Source organism: Tachysurus fulvidraco, chromosome 25 (genome assembly GCF_022655615.1).
Source record: "Tachysurus fulvidraco isolate hzauxx_2018 chromosome 25, HZAU_PFXX_2.0, whole genome shotgun sequence".
Taxonomy (NCBI): Eukaryota; Metazoa; Chordata; class Actinopteri; order Siluriformes; family Bagridae; genus Tachysurus; species Tachysurus fulvidraco.
Window position 1 is genome coordinate 853,587 of NC_062542.1, and position 21,054 is coordinate 874,640.

The 21,054-nt window shown below is 36.9% G+C and overlaps 3 protein-coding genes and 1 long non-coding RNA gene across 8 annotated transcripts in view; 2 read left to right on the top strand and 2 right to left on the bottom strand.

The window, feature by feature from the left end:
* LOC113658033 (myeloid cell surface antigen CD33-like) overlaps positions 1-6,504 on the top strand; it is a 16,368-nt gene extending 9,864 nt beyond the window's left edge. Inside the window, exons 1-5 of one of the 5 annotated variants that reach the window (XM_047808602.1) lie at positions 3,170-3,232; positions 4,606-4,962; positions 5,216-5,470; positions 5,578-5,680; positions 5,853-6,497. In XM_047808602.1, the coding sequence (XP_047664558.1) occupies positions 3,190-3,232; positions 4,606-4,962; positions 5,216-5,470; positions 5,578-5,680; positions 5,853-5,934 (840 nt within the window). In that variant the 5' untranslated portion in view covers positions 3,170-3,189 and the 3' untranslated portion in view covers positions 5,935-6,497. Of the gene's footprint in view, positions 1-3,169; positions 3,233-4,605; positions 4,963-5,215; positions 5,471-5,577; positions 5,681-5,852 lie in introns of those variants that run through there. The other 4 variants (XM_047808603.1, XM_047808604.1, XM_047808600.1 and 1 more) reach the window with 4 other exon arrangements.
* Positions 1-20,917, bottom strand: part of LOC113658006 — a 22,311-nt gene extending 1,394 nt beyond the window's left edge. Inside the window, exons 1-3 of the mRNA XM_047808605.1 lie at positions 20,812-20,917; positions 19,357-19,719; positions 18,879-19,133 (exon numbers count right to left, since the gene is read on the bottom strand). Coding sequence (XP_047664561.1) covers positions 18,879-19,133; positions 19,357-19,719; positions 20,812-20,902 — 709 coding nt within the window. The 5' untranslated portion in view covers positions 20,903-20,917. The remainder of the gene's footprint in view (positions 1-18,878; positions 19,134-19,356; positions 19,720-20,811) is intronic.
* The window catches only part of LOC113658009, a 33,850-nt gene that overhangs the window by 1,721 nt on the left and 11,075 nt on the right, over positions 1-21,054 (bottom strand). The window lies entirely within an intron of this gene.
* Positions 10,935-15,159, top strand: LOC113658003. The gene is made up of 7 exons (XM_027170172.2): positions 10,935-11,519; positions 12,603-12,965; positions 13,191-13,445; positions 13,558-13,636; positions 13,811-13,844; positions 13,962-14,095; positions 14,247-15,159. The coding sequence occupies exons 1-7, from the start codon at positions 11,477-11,479 to the stop codon at positions 14,311-14,313; spliced, it is 975 nt and encodes a 324-aa protein (XP_027025973.2). The 5' UTR covers positions 10,935-11,476; the 3' UTR covers positions 14,314-15,159.

Consider the following 21,054-nt stretch of genomic DNA (forward strand, 5'->3'; position numbering starts at 1 on the left):
TATTCCTTATTTACAACTATTTTGTGAAGAGAAGCAAAAATTTGACACAATAAAGGAAGTGAAATATATTACTCACATTTCACAAGTGAGGGTAAGAGGCAAGTTTACTACAAGACTCTTCTCTGTTCTGGCACCAAGGTGGTGGGATGAACTTCCCCTAGAGGTCCGGACAGCTGAGTCACTGGCTATTTTCAAGCGGCGGTTGAAGACCAACTTATTCAGGAAACACTTCAACTAGCACTTCTTTCTTTATCTTTTGCATTAAAAAAAAACTTTGACACTTTTTCATTGAAACTGAACAAATGTTTTAAACTCATGGTATCTTAGTATGTAACCTAGTGAGCAGCATTAATGTATTCAATGTTAGAGATTTAAGCACTTATGTACGTCGCTCTGGATAAGGGGTCTGTCACATGCTGTAAATGTAAATGTAAATAATGTGTGCGTGTGTGAGTGCGTGTGTGTTTGTGTGTTTGTGTATGAATGTGTAAGAGTGTGTGTGTGTGTGTGTGTGTGTGTGTGTGTGTGTGTGTGTGTGTGTGTTTGCAACCCAGTCACACAAAATAGACACGAAATGTAATCTATTGAGGAGATTTTATCCTTGTTTTATTGCTTTATAGTCTGTAGGGTAATAAACATTATGGTTTCTTTTCTGGGAAAAGCCGTTTTTTCATCTATTTCAGGGTGTCAAAGTAATGTAGTGCTTAAAGTTTAAAAATGAATAACAAATGAGCAAAATTGCTTCTGAGTGGCAGAAAGAAAAACGCTGTGCAGACACGAAAGATGATTAGATCGAAAGTTGTGCTGAGTGACACGAAAAAAAGGAAATTCGTGGCCACTAACACGGATCTATAGATTACATTTCGTCACCTATGTCAGGAACTGCTGTGAGACTGGTTGTGAGACTGGGTTGGTGTTTGTGTGTGTGTGTGTGTGTGTGTGTGTGTGTGTGTGTGTGTGTGTGTGTGTGTGTGTGTGTGTGTGTGTGTGTGTGTGTGGAAATAATCTTTAGAAAATAAACTATATTTCAGCAACACAAAGCTGAGTTCTTACTGAGATGAAGATAAAGATGAAGATAAAAAATTATTCTTCAGATGTTTGATTAATGTTACGGTTCATCCATTGACTCATTGTCTTATACACATAAACACATAAAATACTATTAAAGTGGTACAACACAAGTAAGTAGTAGGTCACACGGCTTTACTGTGTTTAATTACAGACACTGAGAGATTTAATAGAGCTCTAATGAGAAAGAATTCTACTTATGAAGTAACTGAATGTGCTCATAGATCATTATAGACCTTTATAGCCCTGTATAGAAAATGTGTTTTGAATTAATTTTAACTCATTATGAATGTTTTGTGATATGAAGTCTGTGGAACATGTTACATTAACGTACATTTAATATTTATTAAATATTTGTAGTGACACTGTCGATGATATGGTGTATGGCAGTACAGTATATGAACAGAGACAGTGACATGAAGATTATTATATTATTAGAAGTAAAACATTCATGACTTTTTCATCTGGCTTCACCACAGGGATTAGGGTTCGCTCCACTATGTACATCGCCTTGTCCAGCACTCTTACTGGGGACATGTCCCTTCAGGATATATGTTCTGTGGCAGGTTGGTCCTCTCTGCAAACCCTTATCAGTTTATATAACCTGGAACCCACCCCTGGACCTGGAGCCCATAGAGCTAATGATGCTCTGCTCCCAGCTTGTTTGTGCCTTTTCACGACCTCCTGGAGAGCAGTGTTGTATAAAGTACTAGAAAGCAATACTTGAGTAAAAGTACAAGTATCGTACTAGAAAAAGACTTTGGTAGAAGTGAAAGTCACCTTTTAGAATATTACTCAAGTAAAAGTCTTAAAGTATCTGATATTTACTGTACTTAAGTATCAAAAGTCACTTTCTGATATTTAATGTACTTAAGTATTTGAAGTAAAAGTAAAAAGTAAAATCTCAGTGATTTTCAGTAGGTATAAGATCAGGGGCAGTTCTAGGGTTTCATCTTTAGGGGTTTTAGCCCTCAGTGAGAATTTAAAACAAGAAGAGTTTTATATTATATATTATATGACTACATAGTAAGCCAAAAGTTATGGTATTATTAAATGGCAAAAGTGGACACCAAAATTTTATGCATGATGTAATGATGTCAGTCTTGAATCAAATCAGTTCGTGTGTGTGTGTATTCTCTACAAAAAGTGTGTCCAGTGAATGCAGTCATTAATAAACAAATATTCACAAGACAAAGACCAAATCAATAAATGTTATTTTTATTTAGTATTAAATGGATTGTTTGCATTAATATTTTGTTTATGCTACAACTCTGGTAATAAGAATAGTGAAATTTCACTGCTTTTGGTTGCCGTCTTTGTGGCTTTCAATCGATTAACGTTATAGATAAACGCCCCCCGCTCTGACTGCGCGTGCACGCTGCGCGTACCTGTGCTTCTCCGTACAACTTGCGGAGCGTAATACAATCTACGAGCAGTGATACACCAAACCTCCCTTATTGCAGTCACACACATTTCTTCTGAGTTTACTTTGTAGTAACGAGTAACGAAGATGCTTAGTGTAAATATAACGGAGTAAAAGTTTACATTTTATCTAGGAAATGTAGTGGAGTAAAAGTGAAAGTTGACATAAATTTAAATAGCGAAGTAAAGTACAGATACGTGACATTTCTACTTAAGTACAGTAACGAAGTATTTGTACTCCGTTACATTACAACACTGCTGGAGAGACACAGAAAATAAATCCTGCTGTTTAATGGACAAATACAGAAGTAACAAATCTATTTCAGTTTTCTGTTCACACACAGTTTCATTTAGGTGGATGATCACTGTTGGTGCTTGAGGTCTTTAAATGTCTGTCACATGATATCGACCTCTCTCGACTTTATACATCATCATATCTACTGCAGAGATGTGGAACGTCTCCATATTAATGTGCCTTTGGAAAGGGAGATCGTAATCAAAATCATGTCTGATGGTCAAATCTCCAGATAATTTGTGTGTACACTTTACTTCTGGGTCAAAACGGATGTATAAGAAAATGTGTGTGTGTTCAAAAGTGGTCAACTTCCTGTGTTGAACAGTTTGACACCCATGGTGTGAGTTTTGGGTGAATTGTTTTAGTCCAGGAAGTACATTTATTTCTCACACACTGAAGAAGAGATGAAGATGCTGCAGTTGGTTCTGATTCTGCTCGTACTGTCTGGTATGAAACATCATCTCACTCTTAGACAGAATTATTCTTCAGACTTTTATTAAATGCTGATGGATGTTATAGTGTGTAGGTTCACTTACTGCATCATACACACACACACACATACACACACACACACACACACACACACACACACACACACACACACACACACACACACACACACGCACACACACACACACACACACACACACACATACGCACACACACGCGTACACACACACATACACACATACACACACACACACATATACAGTACACACACACATACACACAAACACATACGCACACACGCACACACACGCGCACACAGAGACATAGACACAAACACACACACACATACACATCCACCCACACACACACACACACACACACATACGCACACACACACACACATACACACACACACACACACATACACACACATACACACACACACACAGACACACACACACAGACACACACACACACACGCGCGCGCACACACACACACATACACACGCACGCGCGCACACACACACACACACACAGTCTAATGCTAGTGAACATTTCATTTTGATCTGATGAAAGATTTCTGATTTAGCAGTAAGTAAGTTACAATATCATGATCATTAATAAGAAATAAAACACAACATTAGTAAAATAATTAAAACCATTTAAATTGCTCAGGTCCTGGGCTCTGAGTGCACTGTTACGATCCTGATATACAGAATAAATGATAAATTTGCTTCTTTTAAACACATCATTCAGGATAATTGAACAAGATTATGTCACTACAGGGCTGTGGATTAGAAAGAGTTTTAAACCTTGTTTAGTTTTGCACTCTTACTCATTACATTACGACATCCCCCGAACTACCTCTTGTTTTATTGAAGCTATTACAGTATATTTAGGTGTCATGTCATTATGTACAATGTGTTCTATGTTGGAAGTTAATAGTGTTAGTGTGGGATGTACTGAGCCGATGCTTGTTCCAGTTTCTACATAAAAGTGAAGAGAACTGAATATGAACTCAACAAACATGTTTGTTTTTTAATCTAAAAGATAAATTAGTGAGTAAAATCCAAACTAGTTCTAGATCTAGAAGTGTGAGTTTGTGTGTGTATATTGTGTACATAAACCACAGGTCTGTCGTGTCTCTATCATTAGAAATGAGTTGTCGTGTTTCTTTATAACATTCTATAACTTATAACATCTGATCATTTTTATAACCTATAAAATGTAAACAATGTGAAAAAAGTACTGTACAGATATTAAATAAGTTTTAAATGTGTGTCTTTATTTATCTACACACTGTGTACAGATACACACACAACATATAAAACTTCATCACTCTTTTTTAATTTCTATTTATTTCTACACAGGTGTTTTCACTCAGGACAGTAAATGGGGTGTGAAATATCCTGATAAACCGATCTGTGCTGTGAGAGGATTCAGTGTCTCCATTAAATGTAGTTATTCTTATCCACAAAATCATCAGGTGAAACAAAAGCTTTGGTGCTCGATGAACTCAAACACAGAACACTGTTTAAACCCACCGTATGTTTACGACAGTTCATCAAACACAGAGTCAGACTTTAAGTTCACTGGAGACGACAAATCAGACTGTACTTTATTAATCCACAATGTACAGTTCAGTTATTCTGGAGTTTACAAATTCAGATTTATTACTGATAAGGACAAATACACAGGTGAACCTGGAGCGACTCTACAAGTTACAGGTAAATATTAATTATTAAATTAAGATCCAAATGATTTATTATCTGCATCATTTTCTTTCCTCAACAAAAAGAATAAAGTAAATTATTTTGTTCACATTTTTCTCTAAGTGAAGTGTGAAAGTAAATTTGAGACTATTTTTAATTTGATGAAGAAATCTCATGTAGCTGATGTTTATTATTAAATAACTAGATTTTTATCTGTGTGAGAAATCCTGAGTCACTGACGTGGCGTCTTTCCTGCTCTCTGAAAAAGATTTAAAGGTGTCACTAATCAGACTCAGTGGAAACGGAACCCTTAAACAAGGAGACTCCTTAAATCTGACGTGTGATGTGAGCTGCACACACACTTCCTCACAGTTTGTGTGGTCTAAGAACAACCAGAGTTTAAATACATCAGGACCCGTTCTTCACTTTCCTGCTCTAACCCTGAGGGATTCTGGGGATTACACCTGCACTTGGGGAACCGGTGAGACGTCAAGATCTGAAACCATCAGCCTTCACGTGGGGGGTGAGTCCATCTGCTCACAACATGTGTAAAATTATTAGTGCAGGAAAAAATAAACTTGTATTGACTTCAATATTTAAATGTTCACTAATGTTCTTTCTGTTGAACAAATGAAATCCTAGAAGGTTCAGAAAGTTCTAATTCATGGATCTTCTGGATGGTTGTTGTGGTGACAGCTGGACTGATTTTGGTTGTTGTGATTTTCCGCAGGAGGTAAAACTCCAAAACCATTATTATTATTATTATTATTATTATTATTATTATTATTATTATTATTATTTTTGTGGTTGTTGTTATTATTATTATTATTATTATTATTATTATTATTATTATTATTATTATTATTAACAGTGTGAGTTTTGTGTCTGTTTGTGTGTGATTACAGACACGTCCACACTGAGCCGCTGATGGAGGACGATTCAGACATCTACACCACAGTACAGTACGATACATTCACCATGAACTGATCACACCTTCACACCTCACCTACTTCAGTACACACTTCTGTATGTGAACTTCACCTGAGAGCAAAAAGCTAAAGGATCTGAGCTCCTTATTTCTCTAGAGAGATTTCACAAAGTCATAATGAATTTATAAACCAACTGTGTGTGTGTGTGTGTGTGTGTGTGTTGGTTTCTGTGCGTGTGCGTATGTGTGTGTGTGTGTGTGTGTGTGTGTGTGTGTGTTTGTGTGTGTGTGTGTATGTGTGTGTGTGTGTGTTTTATTCCTCACACCACAGCAATCTTCCCATTTGTATTATATAAAGAATGACACATTATATTTTTTTAATTACATTTTATATCCTGCAACATCCACAAATCCAGTTCCTTCCTGTTCTCCTGTACGTTATAGCAGCTATAAATATTCCTTCCTTTACAAATCTGTCTTTTTTTCTCTCTCTTGATGTTAATTTTTGTAACTACAAACCAGTGTAAACTCCTCTGTCCTGAAGATTAAATAAACTTCACCGCACAGAAAACTTTGTCATATCGACTATTAATACATGTTTATTAATTGTTTTCTGTTCCTGTTAATGAGCTGTTACTATAGAAACGATACAGTATCAGAAGCAGTGCATTAATCTGAATATAAAGCCGTGATGTTCAGCTGCACTAGTGTCTGGTATAGAAACTAAATCAACACCTTCTGACCAATCAGGAGCCGGAACTCAACGGTGCTGAGGTGGAAGGTTGGATTGATGATGAGCTTCAGGTTTATGACCTCTTACTGCTTAATGAATCTTTGTGTATTAATGTAAATGATGAAAGAAGGTTACACTTGTGATAGGGCTGGGCGATAAATCGATTTTATCGATTAACTCGAATGTGTAGTTTACATCGATTTGTTTGAATGAAAATCGGTTTTCTCTTTAACATCTGCTGACGCTCCTCTCTGGGCTCCCATAGTTCCGAATAGACTCAGCCCTCCCTCCCCCCGTCCGTTTGCCATAGAGATACACAAACAACATGGCAGCGAGCAGGAAGAACTCGTTCACAAGAAAGGCACAGTGTCATCTGTCATATGGAATTGGTTCGGTTTTGCGGCGTCAGACGCAGAACACACAAACACCCCGCTGCAAAGTATGTTTAAAGTCTGGTGCTAGCAAAGGTAGCAGTACGACTAATTTACTGCAGCACGCTGTCGAGTGGGAGAGATGTTAAAGACAGCTATATAGACATATAAGTCTTTATATGCGCACACCTAAGAGACAGATTCCAAGGGACCGTCTGCAAAGTGCAAAACCCGAAAAGCGAATACTATAAAAACAGTCAATAACTTCACTGTACTGTTTTTTATTTGAAAAATCATAAAAATTATACAAAAAGACATTTCCCCCAAATATGTGTTGTAGTATACAGTAACTATCAGGACATCAGTGGTGTGTGAGCTGGTGACAGTACAGTGTATTACAGTGAAGTTATTCAGTTTTTATAGTATTCGCTTTTCGGGTTTTGCACTTTGCAGACAGTCCCTTGGAATCTGTCTCAGGTGTGTATATATATATATATATATATATATATATATATATATATATATATATATATATATATATATATTAAATATATATATACAGGAAAAATCTATTTAAATCGTAAATCAATTTTTTTGTGGAAAAAATCAGGGATTTTCATTTTAGGCCATATCGCCCAGCTCTACCTTTTTATATTATCTACATGAGCTTCAAATGAGAAACTGGTATGAATAATCACACCGAGGTCTTTTACTGCTGCACGTGATGTAAAAGAAAGACCATTCAGAGTTACTCTGTCATCAGAAAGCTTACTTCTGACTGTCTGTGGTACAAGTACAAGAACTTCTATCTGTCAGAGTTACGCAGGAGGAAGTGAAAAAGCCTTAGTAAGTGTTTCTTCAGAATAAAAGTGAGAGAGCTTTTCTCAAGCCGCAGGAGTTATTTCTGTTATTTCTCAGTGATGTTGTAACAGGACATTGTTCCTAAGTCCAGGTTCCTTTCTCTTTAGATTACCTCTTTATTTGTTTGTTTGTTTGTTTGTTCCTCGATATATGTTCTGTGGCAGGTTGGTCCTCTCCACAAACCTTATTAGTTTATATAACCTGGAACCCACCCCTGGACCTGGAGCCCATAGAGCTAATGATGCTCTGCTCCCAGCTTGTTTGTGCCTTTTCACGACCTCCTGGAGAGACACAGAAAATAAATCCTGCTGTTTAATGGACAAATACAGAAGTAACAAATCTATTTCAGTTTTCTGTTCACACACAGTTTCATTTAGGTGGATGATCACTGTTGGTGCTTGAGGTCTTTAAATGTCTGTCACATGATATCGACCTCTCTCGACTTTATACATCATCATATCTACTGCAGAGATGTGGAACATCTCCATATTAAGCTAAACCTGCGCAATTTTGCGTAAAATCCCTGGACCTCACACCTACCAGCACCCCTACAGCTCCATTGTTCTCCTGCTTTTGTTGTGCAAATGCCCCCATCACCTGTGAGGCCTGGCTCATTTGCATTTGTTCACTCAGAGTAGCTCAGATCCAAGGCAGGCCAAACCTCTGTCTGTGACAGAAACCTTCACGGCCTATCTATACAAAATAGTCTGTTTGATTTATATAAAAAATGTGTGCTAAGGTTTGTCATTGCCATAGTACATATCATTTTTATTTAACCCTTTTGCAGACCTGGGGTCTATTTGAATCATCTGGAAAGTTTAATGTGTCATAACTTGGGTTTCCTTCCACATATTTGCCTGAAATTTAACAGGATTGTTCCAAATTATGAACTCTGCAAGTAAAATTAATCTTGTCCTCCCGGGTCAATTTGACCCGGCCACATTTAGTGGGGCAATAGGTCACACTTTTGCCCTTTTCAGCGCAATGAACATACATACAGACACAAAAATGCACCAGAGATGGGAAGTAACGGAGTAAAAATACTTTGTTACTGTACTTAAGTACATTTTTCTGGTATCAGTACTTTACTCCACTATTTATTTTCTTTCTACTTTCTACTTTTACTCATTAAATTTTTACACAAATATCTTTTAACATTTTCAAATCGGACTCGTTACTTTTATTATTATTTATTCTCATTGAGCGCAGTTTCCAGCCTATCATCCTATCATTGTGTGGCTTTTTCACCATGTGACTGGTGTACTGTATTATCTGTATTATTTACCTGCTATCAGACATAAGGAAAAGGAATGGTCATGTTCATTCAGAGGGAGTCACCGATGTTAAAATAACTAACAACGAGGACATTCCTGAACACACATGGCCATATGTGAGGGAGATGTTTGTAATAATCGGCGTCAAAAAGGATTCCTGGCGAATGCGTTGCGAATTGTGTCACCCAGGGGGGGTTCTAGCCCTTTTTTAGGGTGGCTTCAGCCCCATCTGTAATCTCAGCCACCCTAAAACTATAAGGATCATTTTTACTTTCATAAATAAATAATAAAAATGACGTTAAAATGCAGGACATGTCGTCGATGGAAAGAAAATTATTTATCAGTTTAATCCAAGAGCGATTTTTGTTTACATTGCTTTTACACGCGTGTGTTGTAGTGTTTCACAGGTGCGTCTTCAGCTGTCTGCTTTATTAGAACGGAGAAGCACAGGTACGCGCAGCGTGCACGCGCAGTCAGAGCTGGAGGCGTTTATCTATAACGTTAATCGGCGGAAAGACGCAAAGACGCAACCAAAAGCAGTGAAATGTCACTATTCTTATTACCAGAGTTGTCATATAATATATAATATAGAACTCTTCTTGTTTTAAATTCTCACTGAGGGCTAAAACCCCTAAAGATGAAACCCTAGAACTGCCCCTGGGGTCAACCCAAAAAACACAAAGTGCTTAATTTAATTAACATTAATTTTGTCATTTGTAAAACATCACAATAATTTTGAGTTGTTTTGAAGGACAGAGCTGGAATCTCCCTACAGTTTGGGATATGGCCTTGGTGATACACTTGGTATACATTATATTTCCAAAAGTATTGGGTCACCTGACCTTTCCTGCTATATGTGGTTGTTTTCTGATCTCATCCCTACTGAACACCTTTGGGATGAATGTGAACGCAGTGCCACCTTTTGTCGTCTGGCTCAGACAGGGCTTCCCAGTACCACGGTGCATCTACTGTGGAGGCATGTTGGGTTCTTGTTCCGTCTCAAAATTCACTTTTGGTGTTATTCATTGATGGCCAATGAAAATGAAATTACATAATTTTATTCTGTATGTGTAAGAACATGTCAAAAGCCATGGACCATAACTTCACTCAGCTTATGACATTTGTCTTTTTTCATTCTTTCCCAAGTAAGGGATGTCTCATACACACCCTTACTGTTCCAAACACACTCCTCATGTCTCATACACACTCCTCTGCTAGGCAAAGGCATATCAAAAGTGTATCAAAAGGCATTATGAAATGCAATGCCCAATTTGTGTGTGTGTGTGTGTGTGTGTGTGTGTGTGTGTGTGTGTGTGTGTGTGTGTCTGTGTGTGTCTGTGGTGTGTGAGTGTGTGTTTTGGGTGCGTGTGTTAGTGGTTAGTATGTAGTAGTTAGTATGTTCGTTGCGCTGAAAAGGGCAAAAGTGTGACCTATTGCCCCACTAAATGTTCTTAATTCTTAATTACTAACTACAAATTACATCTTCAACAAGTCTAATTAGATTAATGTAATAATTATCTATAGAAAGTATTTGTCTACTTATTCATTTGGTCTATTTACTTATTAATTACTTTCTCAATCCCAAATCAACCTGAACCACTTGAACAATAAGAGACAAGAAACTGCACTTCTAATGCACAATATACAATTGCATGAATTATCCTTGAATTGAACAAAGTGTGTAACTAGAGGGAGAAGGTTACATTAAAAATATACCTTTTAAATGTATATAGGTTTTTTTTTTAATACATGTTCATATTCTCCATATGCTTGCATAAGCACTTCCAGTTCTGATGGTGAGAAATATGCAGACCTTTTTTTTTGTCTGACGCTTTTTGAATGTATCTTCCAGGGTCTTTGTACAAGTAAGAGGCCATGTTTCTGCTTCAAGCTAAAGTTAATACAGGATTCGAAAACCCACAGCAGAAAATAAATCCTGCTGTTTAATGGAAAAATACAGAAGTAACAAATCTATTTCAGTTTTCTGTTCACACACAGTTTCATTTAGGTGGATGATCACTGTTGGTGCTTGAGGTCTTTAAATGTCTGTCACATGATATCGACCTCTCTCGACTTTATACATCATCATATCTACTGCAGAGATGTGGAACATCTCCATATTAATGTGCCTTTGGAAAGGGAGATCGTAATCAAAATCATGTCTGATGGTCAAATCTCCAGATAATTTGTCTGTACACTTTACTTCTGGGTCAAAACGGATGTATAAGAACATGTGTGTGTGTTCAGAAGACCACAACATCCTTTTTTAACAGTTTGACACCCATGGTGTGAGTTTGTAGATATTTTGGGTGTATTGTTTCAGTCCACTAAGTACTTTTACTTCTCACACACTGAAGAAGAGATGAAGATGCTGCAGTTGGTTCTGATTCTGCTCGTGCTGTCTGGTATGAAACATCATCTCACTCTTAGACAGAATTATTCTTCAGACTTTTATTATATGCTGATGGATGTTATAGTGTGTAGGTTCACTTACTGGATCACACACACACACACACACACACACACACACACACACACACACACACACTTACACACATACACAAACACACACACACACACACACACACACACACACACACACACACACACACACACACACACACACACAGTCTAATGCTAGTGAACATTTCATTTTGATCTGATGAAAGATTTCTGATTTAGCAGTAAGTAAGTTACAATATCATGATCATTAATAAGAAATAAAACACAACATTAGTAAAATAATTAAAACCATTTAAATTGCTCAGGTCCTGGGCTCTGAGTGCACTGTTACGATCCTGATATACAGAATAAATGATAAATTTGCTTCTTTTAAACACATCATTCAGGATAATTGAACAAGATTATGTCACTACAGGGCTGTGGATTAGAAAGAGTTTTAAACCTTGTTAAGTTTTGCACTCTTACTCATTACATTACGACATCCCCCGAACTACCTCTTGTTTTATTGAAGCTATTACAGTATATTTAGGTGTCATGTCATTATGTACAATGTGTTCTATGTTGGAAGTTAATAGTGTTAGTGTGGGATGTACTGAGCCGATGCTTGTTCCAGTTTCTACATAAAAGTGAAGAGAACTGAATATGAACTCAACAAACATGTTTGTTTTTTACTCTAAAAGATAAATTAGTGAGTAAAATCCAAACTAGTTCTAGATCTAGAAGTGTGAGTTTGTGTGTGTATATTGTGTACATAAACCACAGGTCTGTCGTGTCTCTATCATTAGAAATGAGTCGTCGTGTTTCTTTATAACATTCTATAACTTATAACATCTGATCATTTTTATAACCTATAAAATGTAAAAAGTGTGATAAAAAGTACTGTACAGATATTAAATAATTTTTAAATGTGTGTGTGTGTGTGTGTGTGTGTGTGTGTGTGTGTGTATCTACACACTGTATACAGATACACACACAACATATAAAACTTCATCACTCTCTTTTAATCTCTATTTATTTCTACACAGGTGTTTTCACTCAGGACAGTAAATGGGGTGTGAAATATCCTGATAAACCGATCTGTGCTGTGAGAGGATTCAGTGTCTCCATTAACTGTAGTTATTCTTATCCACAAGGTCATCAGGTGAAACAAAAGCTTTGGTGCTCGATGAACTCAAACACATATAAGTGTGAAGCCCCACCGTATGTTTACGACAGTTCATTAAACACCAAGTCAGACTTTGAGTTCACTGGAGACGACAAATCAGACTGTACTTTATTAATCCACAATGTACAGTTCAGTTATTCTGGAGTTTACAAATTCAGATTTATTACTAATGTGACTGGTGGTAAATGGACAGGTGAACCTGGAGCGACAATACAAGTTACAGGTAAATATTAATTATTAAATTAAAGATCCAAATGATTTTTTATCTACATCATTTTCTTTCCTCAACAAAAGGAATAAAGTAAATTATATTGTGAAAGTAAATTTGAGTCTAGTTTTAATTTGATGAAGAAATCTCATGTAGCTGATGTTTATTATTGAATAGATTTTTATCTGTGTGAGAAATCCTGAGTCACTGACGTGGCGTCTTTCCTGCTCTCTGAAAAAGATTTAAAGGTGTCACTAATCAGACTCAGTGGAAACGGAACCCTTAAACAAGGAGACTCCTTAAATCTGACGTGTGATGTGAGCTGCACACACACTTCCTCACAGTTTGTGTGGTCTAAGAACAACCAGAGTTTATATACATCAGGACCCGTTCTTCACTTTCCTGCTCTAACCCTGAGGGATTCTGGGGATTACACCTGCACTTGGGGAACCGGTGAGACGTCAGGATCTGAAACCATCAGCCTTCACGTGGAGGGTGAGTCCATCTGCTCACAACATTCCTGAAGATTTAATATCAGACTAACACGACCTGCTCTTACGCTTCTGTAGCAAGTGACATTTTTAATTCTGTTGACTTTTTTTAACAGGTTTTGATCAATGGAAAATCTGGATCATTATTTTGATTATTGTGATTTTGGTGATCGTAGCCACTGTAATTTATCTCAGGTAAATTTAATTGGTGAAACATTTACTTAATACCAATTCCCAAATCAAATGATCTTTAGACCCTTATTCTACGTTCTATTTGGGAAAAGTGCAGGACATTTAAATCAGGACCATAGAGTTCATTAAAAAGAGAGAGCTGTAACTGTGCACTGTGTGTTTTACTGCTTCCAACAGGAGGAAACGTGAGAGAGGTGAAGAGAACGCACAGGTATGAGCTTTAGAAAGAAATCACAAACTCAGCATTAACACAGCATGAGTGAGTGTGAACACAGGAACACTTCAGAAGTGATTGTGATTATTATTATTATACTTCTTATGTTACCAGGATGGAGCAAACACACACGATAAACAGCCGAAGCCACAGCCGAGCTCTGTTCCTCAACTAGATGATGAAACATTGCCTGAGGAGGAAGTGACTTACGCGAGAGTGTGTGTCAAAGACAAGAAAGTAACACAAGGGTGAGTGCTAAAGTCTGTCTCACACTTATCACCAAAAACAACTAAAGTGTCCAACACAAAAAATGTGTGTGTGTGTGTGTGTGTGTGTGTGTGTGTGTGTGTGTGTGTGTGTGTGTGTGTGTGTGTGTGTGTATTGTGCTTTGGATTTTAGGTGTGCCAACACCGAGCAACAGAAGGAGGATGATAATGTCATCTACAGCACTGTCATTAAATCCTGATCACATTATTACATCTCCATCAAACTCATCAGATCTGTAAAGATTTCTGTGGGAACCTGTGAGAAGTTTAATATGAATATAAAATACATCTCATCAATTCCAGATTAGTGTTTATTCATATCATTAAGTGAGAGTATCTCAGTGTTTGACCCTTGATTAGAACATTGCCTTTAGTTTAATATTCACTCTGGCTTTTATTCCTTCATTAATTGTTCAGTCATGAGCAGAACATCATGTACACACACATGAGCAATATAGAGCAATGAGCAGCCAGTATGACTACAGGAACCAGAAGGAACTTCTCACTTAACCGCTGTTAAAAAAAGTTCCTCTAAAGTGATAGAGTTCAAACACCAGCAGATCTGTTTTTCCAGTCTCCTAACATTGTATTTAAAAAAAAACAAAACCCTTAAAAATAATTTGAATTTCGATAAAGTAAATGTGGTTTCAGCTGTTTACCATATTGTTTATAGTGCAGGGACATTTTTACTCAAAAGATTATAAATTCTGATTCTCTGTGACCATTAATGCAGGGGCTAAATCACAGAAATCACATCACTGTACATTCTTAACTATAGAACTTGTAGATGCTTTTGTAAAGTCATTAATAAATGTTACCGGTAATTTCTTATTTTAATGGATCGTGGGATTCTGCATGAGAACCTTAAACCTCTGTTTATTAGACATTATGACTGTTTCATGGAACACATCACTTTATCAACTTCTAGGCTGTTTAATGCAGGACAGTGATGTAATTTTTGGACTCCAGACTTTACGGATGTCTCAGATTTCTTCATTCGATTCACTGATCCTGTTGTGTACGTCGTGTCTTTCATAAAAAATAAAATCTCAATGCTTCTTAGACTTGTTGTATTTTTGTGAGTCCATGTGTGTTTTAGACATTTGGTTTAATTAAGTTTCCATTACTGTCATTTTTTCCAGAGACACAATGGAGCTGCTTCATTAGCTTCTTTATAACCAGTCAATTAGACAGACCATTAAACCACACACACTTTAATTAATGTACAATAAACTATTTAAATAAAATAACTTTTTTTTTTACGTTGTTGTTACATCTGCTGTGTAAAGGATCTGGTGCATGATGTAGTATCAAAATTACTTACAATATATAAATATAATATTAAAATGATCACTTTGTCAGTAGTTAAATCTCATTAAAATGCCTGAACCTCATTAAATCTTGTCTTTTTTTTTTCAAAATTAGAACTGAATCATTTTATAAACTGCCTCTAAGAATCAGTCAAAATGAGAACATTTAATAGAGCAAGTAAAAAATGTATATAATAACATCAGAGCCACAGACAAACATGAACATTACAGAATTAATAAATATAAATACTTACAAAAAAATCTGAATGCATGACTCATTACATTTAAAACCGACCTTGAGCACAATGTATCCTTATGACCAGCAGATGTCGCTTGTGTGCTCTGTGAGTACCTTAGACTTTGTTACTGGATATTACAGATACTGGATGTTCACTGGTACATAATTAAAGCCAACACAGACTCAGATAAAGTCCAGTCTTTATACACAACTAATTCAGGGTCTTTAATCACCAGATGTTAATAAACTGATGCTTTTTGTACAGCAGACACACTGAAACCTTTAACATAAAACTTACTTAATAACTGAAATCAAATTTATGCATATAATTCACACACAACAAAAAAAAGAAATGAATTTGAAGAAACGCCTCAGGAAAGTGTAAAACAATGTGTCAGTACTGATACTGATACAGGCTTCCTCTCCAAAGTAACTCTGACATGTTGATAATCAAATTGAACGATTCATGGGGACATTTTCACACTTCTTTATTTAGACACTTCACATATATTTCACTCTTTTTTTTAAACATAAGGACTTTCTACAAGTACGTTCTTATTTTTTTGTACATTTTTTTTAACTTTATCATACTATTAACATGATGTCACTTCACCTCATGTTTGCTGTATAGGTTTTATTACAACATGTTGAAATTGAACCTTGACCTCAGACCACAAGTTCTCACATGAAAAATATTCTCACTTCCCAATATTCCAGCCCAAATCATCACTCCACCTCAGTCATGTTGGAACATGGTGGCAATTCAGCACCCATCCATCCATCTGGACCATCAAGTGTAGCACAGCATTCATCATTCCTGAATGTCTCACATGATTACTGATGGAAATTATTTGATCATGATGTGCATTTACACGTCTATAACAAGTGACATGTTCAGATAATATTAATAATATAATAATATAAATGCTTTGGTGGAAGGTGCAGGCAGCCATGGTCTAGGGCCACCACCAGATGGAGACAAAGAGCAGCTTCGATGTAATTGGTGGTAACCTGCTCCACCTGGACCTGGATTATTTAAGGCCTTACAGCTCGTTCAGTCACTCAGTCTTGTGATCACCTTGTGAGGGTGAGACTCAGCCGTGTTGGTGAAGTGAAAACTCTGGGTTTTCCGTTTCAGAAAGGGAGGTATGTTAAACCTAGTGATGGCGAAGTGAAGCTTTCTTGAAGAAGTGAAGCTTTCAACCCAGTTGTATCGGAAAAAGGTTCATTACTCAAAGCTTTTCAAATCAGAGCTCGATGAGGACCTCTGCTGGTGAAAGTGCTATCACTGAATGTTCCACAACCAAACAACGTATTAATTTTAGAAACAAAAATTAATGAATTGACAAATTAAGGAAAGATTAATAAATAAATGAATCAATATATTAAATACATGACCAAAGCATGTTCCATTGCATACGCATGTTAACTCCAAACAAAAATGTAATTAAGAGAACTTTTTGTATGGTGAATGTGGACATTTAGACTGTTTTTAAAAAAAAATCAAACTCATGAATGTTGAAGGTACATAAGTGCAACTTCAATGAAAATCGTTTAATTTTTTTTGACTCCTGCCTCGGAGCTTCGGTGTCACCGGTAACATCACTAACTCAGAGTCCGTTACCATAGTGACTTACGCTATCCTGCATTCTGTTTTTACCCCGCCTCGCTGACAGTCCATCACTCCAGCATTTGTGGTAAATCCTCTCTCTTTTCATCTGCTTTTCGTCTGCCACAACAAAACTAATCCGGTCTCCAAGCACCACCTTAAGCAGTGTAGTGGTAGGTTTCCCCTAGACCTGTGCGGCACCCTGTGTGGCTTTGCCTCAGTTATTAGGGCTCGCTTCACCTTGACTAGCACTCTTGCTGGGGACATTTCACTCCTGGATATTTGTTCTCCAGCAGGTTGGTCCTCTCCACACACCCTTATCAGGTTATATAACCTGGACCTGTAACCCACCCCTAGAACTTTGAGCCCACCCCTGGACCCTGAGCCCACTGAGCTTGTTTGTGCCTTTTCATGGCCTCGGGGATAGTTTGTTTTACTCTTACACCAGACCTCAAGTGTCTAGAACAATATCGCCATCCAGTGGTGGAAACCTGAACCTCGGGATAGTGTCCAATTTTTATTTTCTCTTTACTGAACATTTGTAATAAAGCATCTGTTTAATCAGGCTCCTCTGGGTGTGAATTCATGGGTGTGTTTTAAACATCAACCTTCTAAAAAAGAAGTAATCAAATGATTTAGAACTTAGACACAAGTTTATTGTTCTGTAAGTGTAAAAGATGTGGTTTAACACAGAAGCTGGAAGTATTTACTCAATATGCCATGTATACAGATAAGTGTGTGTTGGTTGTGTTGCAGGTTGTGTTTCGATTTTTTGTGTATCAGTTTTATATTAACTAGAAACTTCATGAACATTTCAGTGACAAATCAGTGCGTACTGCATCCTGTTGAGTAGCAGCTCACTTCGAGCACAACATACAGGAGAAAGGAGGATAGACTTCTACTCTAATTTACATATAAAACATCAAACAACTGTATAAATCTTATACTTAAAAAAAAATCTAGAAAATGATAGAATCTTATAGAAATCTAACATAAAGTTATCGAAACTAGAAACGTTAACACAATAAACAGCCATCTATCATTAAATGAAGTGCATATTTTAAGGCAAAGAGGAAATTGACAATATTTTAAGCTGAGCATGAGGTGTGAAACTGTGATCAGTTCACTGTCTTATACATTAGTGTAGATTGCAGAGTCATCCTCATCCTTCTGTACGTTGGTGTAGGTAGCAGAATAGCCCTCGTTATTCTGCTCGGTGTGGACACGCCTGTGATCAAACACAAAAAGGTTTATGAAGGACAGATGATGTGAATTGCTGTTAAAATCACAATTATATGCTTTATGTGAGAAAGTATTTTTAAACTCTGTAGATTATATTGTATAAAACATGCTGAGATTGACCTCCTTTTGTGAATCACAGCTCCTGTGATGACGACAATCACTCCGGTAGTCACACAAGCAATGACCAACATCAACAAACGTTCTGAATGTTCAGTGTCGTCATCTGTTTAATGCAGCGATGTTTAACATGTCGATATTATCTGAACATGTCACTTGTTATAGACGTGTTAATGCACATCATGATGAAATTATTTCCATCAGTAATCATGTGAGACATTCAGGATTTTTGTGAGCAGATGGACTCACCCTCCACGTGAAGGCTGATGGTTTCAGATCCTGACGTCTCACCGGTTCCCCAAGTGCAGGTGTAATCCCCAGAATCCCTCAGGGTTAGAGCAGGAAAGTGAAGAACGGGTCCTGATGTATTTAAACGCTGGTTGTTCTTAGACCACACAAACTGTGAGGAAGTGTTTGTGCAGCTCACATCACACATCAGATTTAAGGAGTCTCCTTGTTTAAGGGTTCCGTTTCCACTGAGTCTGATTAGTGACACCTTTAAATCTTTTTCAGAGAGCACGAAAGACGCCACGTCAGTGACTCAGGACTGAGAGGGTGATGATAATTATAATACAGTCAAGTACTAAAGTCTGAATCCAGCTCCATAAACTGTTTTGTACATCTTTGTTGACTAACTGCTTTAGGGGACGTACAGTAGATTAAATTAGAGCACTTTTAGACCAAACAGATTAAACAAACAAATCTTTCTCAAAATCATTATATTTACCTGTAACTTGTAGAGTCGCACCAGGTTCACCTGTCCATCTACCACCGGTCACGTTAGTAATAAATTTGAATTTGTAAACTCCAGAATATCTGAACTGTACATTGTGGATTAATAAAGTACAGTCTGATTTGTCGTCTCCAGTGAACTCAAAGTCTGACTTGGTGTTTGATGAACTGTCGTAAACATACGGTGGATATAAACACCAATCTGTGTTTGAGTTCATCGAGCACCAAAGCTTTTGTTTCACCTGATGACCTTGTGGATAAGAATAACTACAGTTAATGGAGACATTGAATCCTCTCACAGCACAGATCGGTTTATCAGGATATTTCACACCCCATTTACTGTCCTGAGTGAAAACACCTGTGTAGAAATAAATAGAGATTAAAAGAGAGTGATGAAATTTTATATGTTGTGTGTGTATCTGTACACAGTGTGTAGATATACAAACACACAGACATTTAAAAATTATTTAATATCTGTACAATACTTTTTTATCACATTTTGTACATTTTATAGGTTATAAAAATGATCAGATGTTATAAGTTATAGAATGTTATAAAGAAACACGACGACTCATTTCTAATGATAGAGACACGACAGACCTGTGGTTTATGTACACAATATACACACACAAACTCACACTTCTAGATCTAGAACTAGTTTGGATTTTACTCACTAATTTATCTTTTAGAGTAAAAAACAAACATGTTTGTTGAGTTCATATTCAGTTCTCTTCACTTTTATGTAGAAACTGGAACAAGCATCGGCTCAGTACATCCCACACTAACACTATTAACTTCCAACATAGAACACATTGTACATAATGACATGACACCTAAATATACTGTAATAGCTTCAATAAAACAAGAGGTAGTTCGGGGGATGTCGTAATGTAATGAGTAAGAGTGCAAAACTTAACAAGGTTTAAAACTCTTTCTAATCCACAGCCCTGTAGTGACATAATCTTGTTCAATTATCCTGAATGATGTGTTTAAAAGAAGCAAATTTATTATTTATTCTGTATATCAGGATCGTAACAGTGCACTCAGAGCCCAGGACCTGAGCAATTTAAATGGTTTTAATTATTTTACTAAAGTTGTGTTTTATTTCTTATTAATGATCATGATATTGTAACTTACTTACTGCTAAATCAGAAATCTTTCATCAGATCAAAATGAAATGTTCACTAGCATTAGAGTGTGTGTGTGTGTGTGTGTGTGTGTGTGTGTGTGTGTGTGTGTGTGTGTGTGTGTGTGTGTGTGTGTGTGTGTGTCTGCGTGTGTTGGTGTATCTGTGTTCGTGCGCTTGTGTGTGTGTGTGTGTGTGTGTGTGTGTGTGTGTGTGTGTGTGTGTGTATGATCCAGTAAGTGAACCTACACACTATAACATCCATCAGCATATAATAAAAGTCTGAAGAATAATTCTGTCTAAGAGTGAGATGATGTTTCATACCAGACAGCACGAGCAGAATCAGAACCAACTGCAGCATCTTCATCTCTTCTTCAGGAACAGCTTGAGATTTGAGAAGTATGAGCTGGAGCATGATATTTGAGAAGTAGAAGATGTTCCTGGAAGAAAAAAGGCAAAGTTTGCACTTAATTTAGCTTTAAACCATAGAACAGGAAGATGATCAGAGTCCTCAGTCAGTATTTATATCCACATACATACAGCGGTTAAAATATTGAACACGTCAAC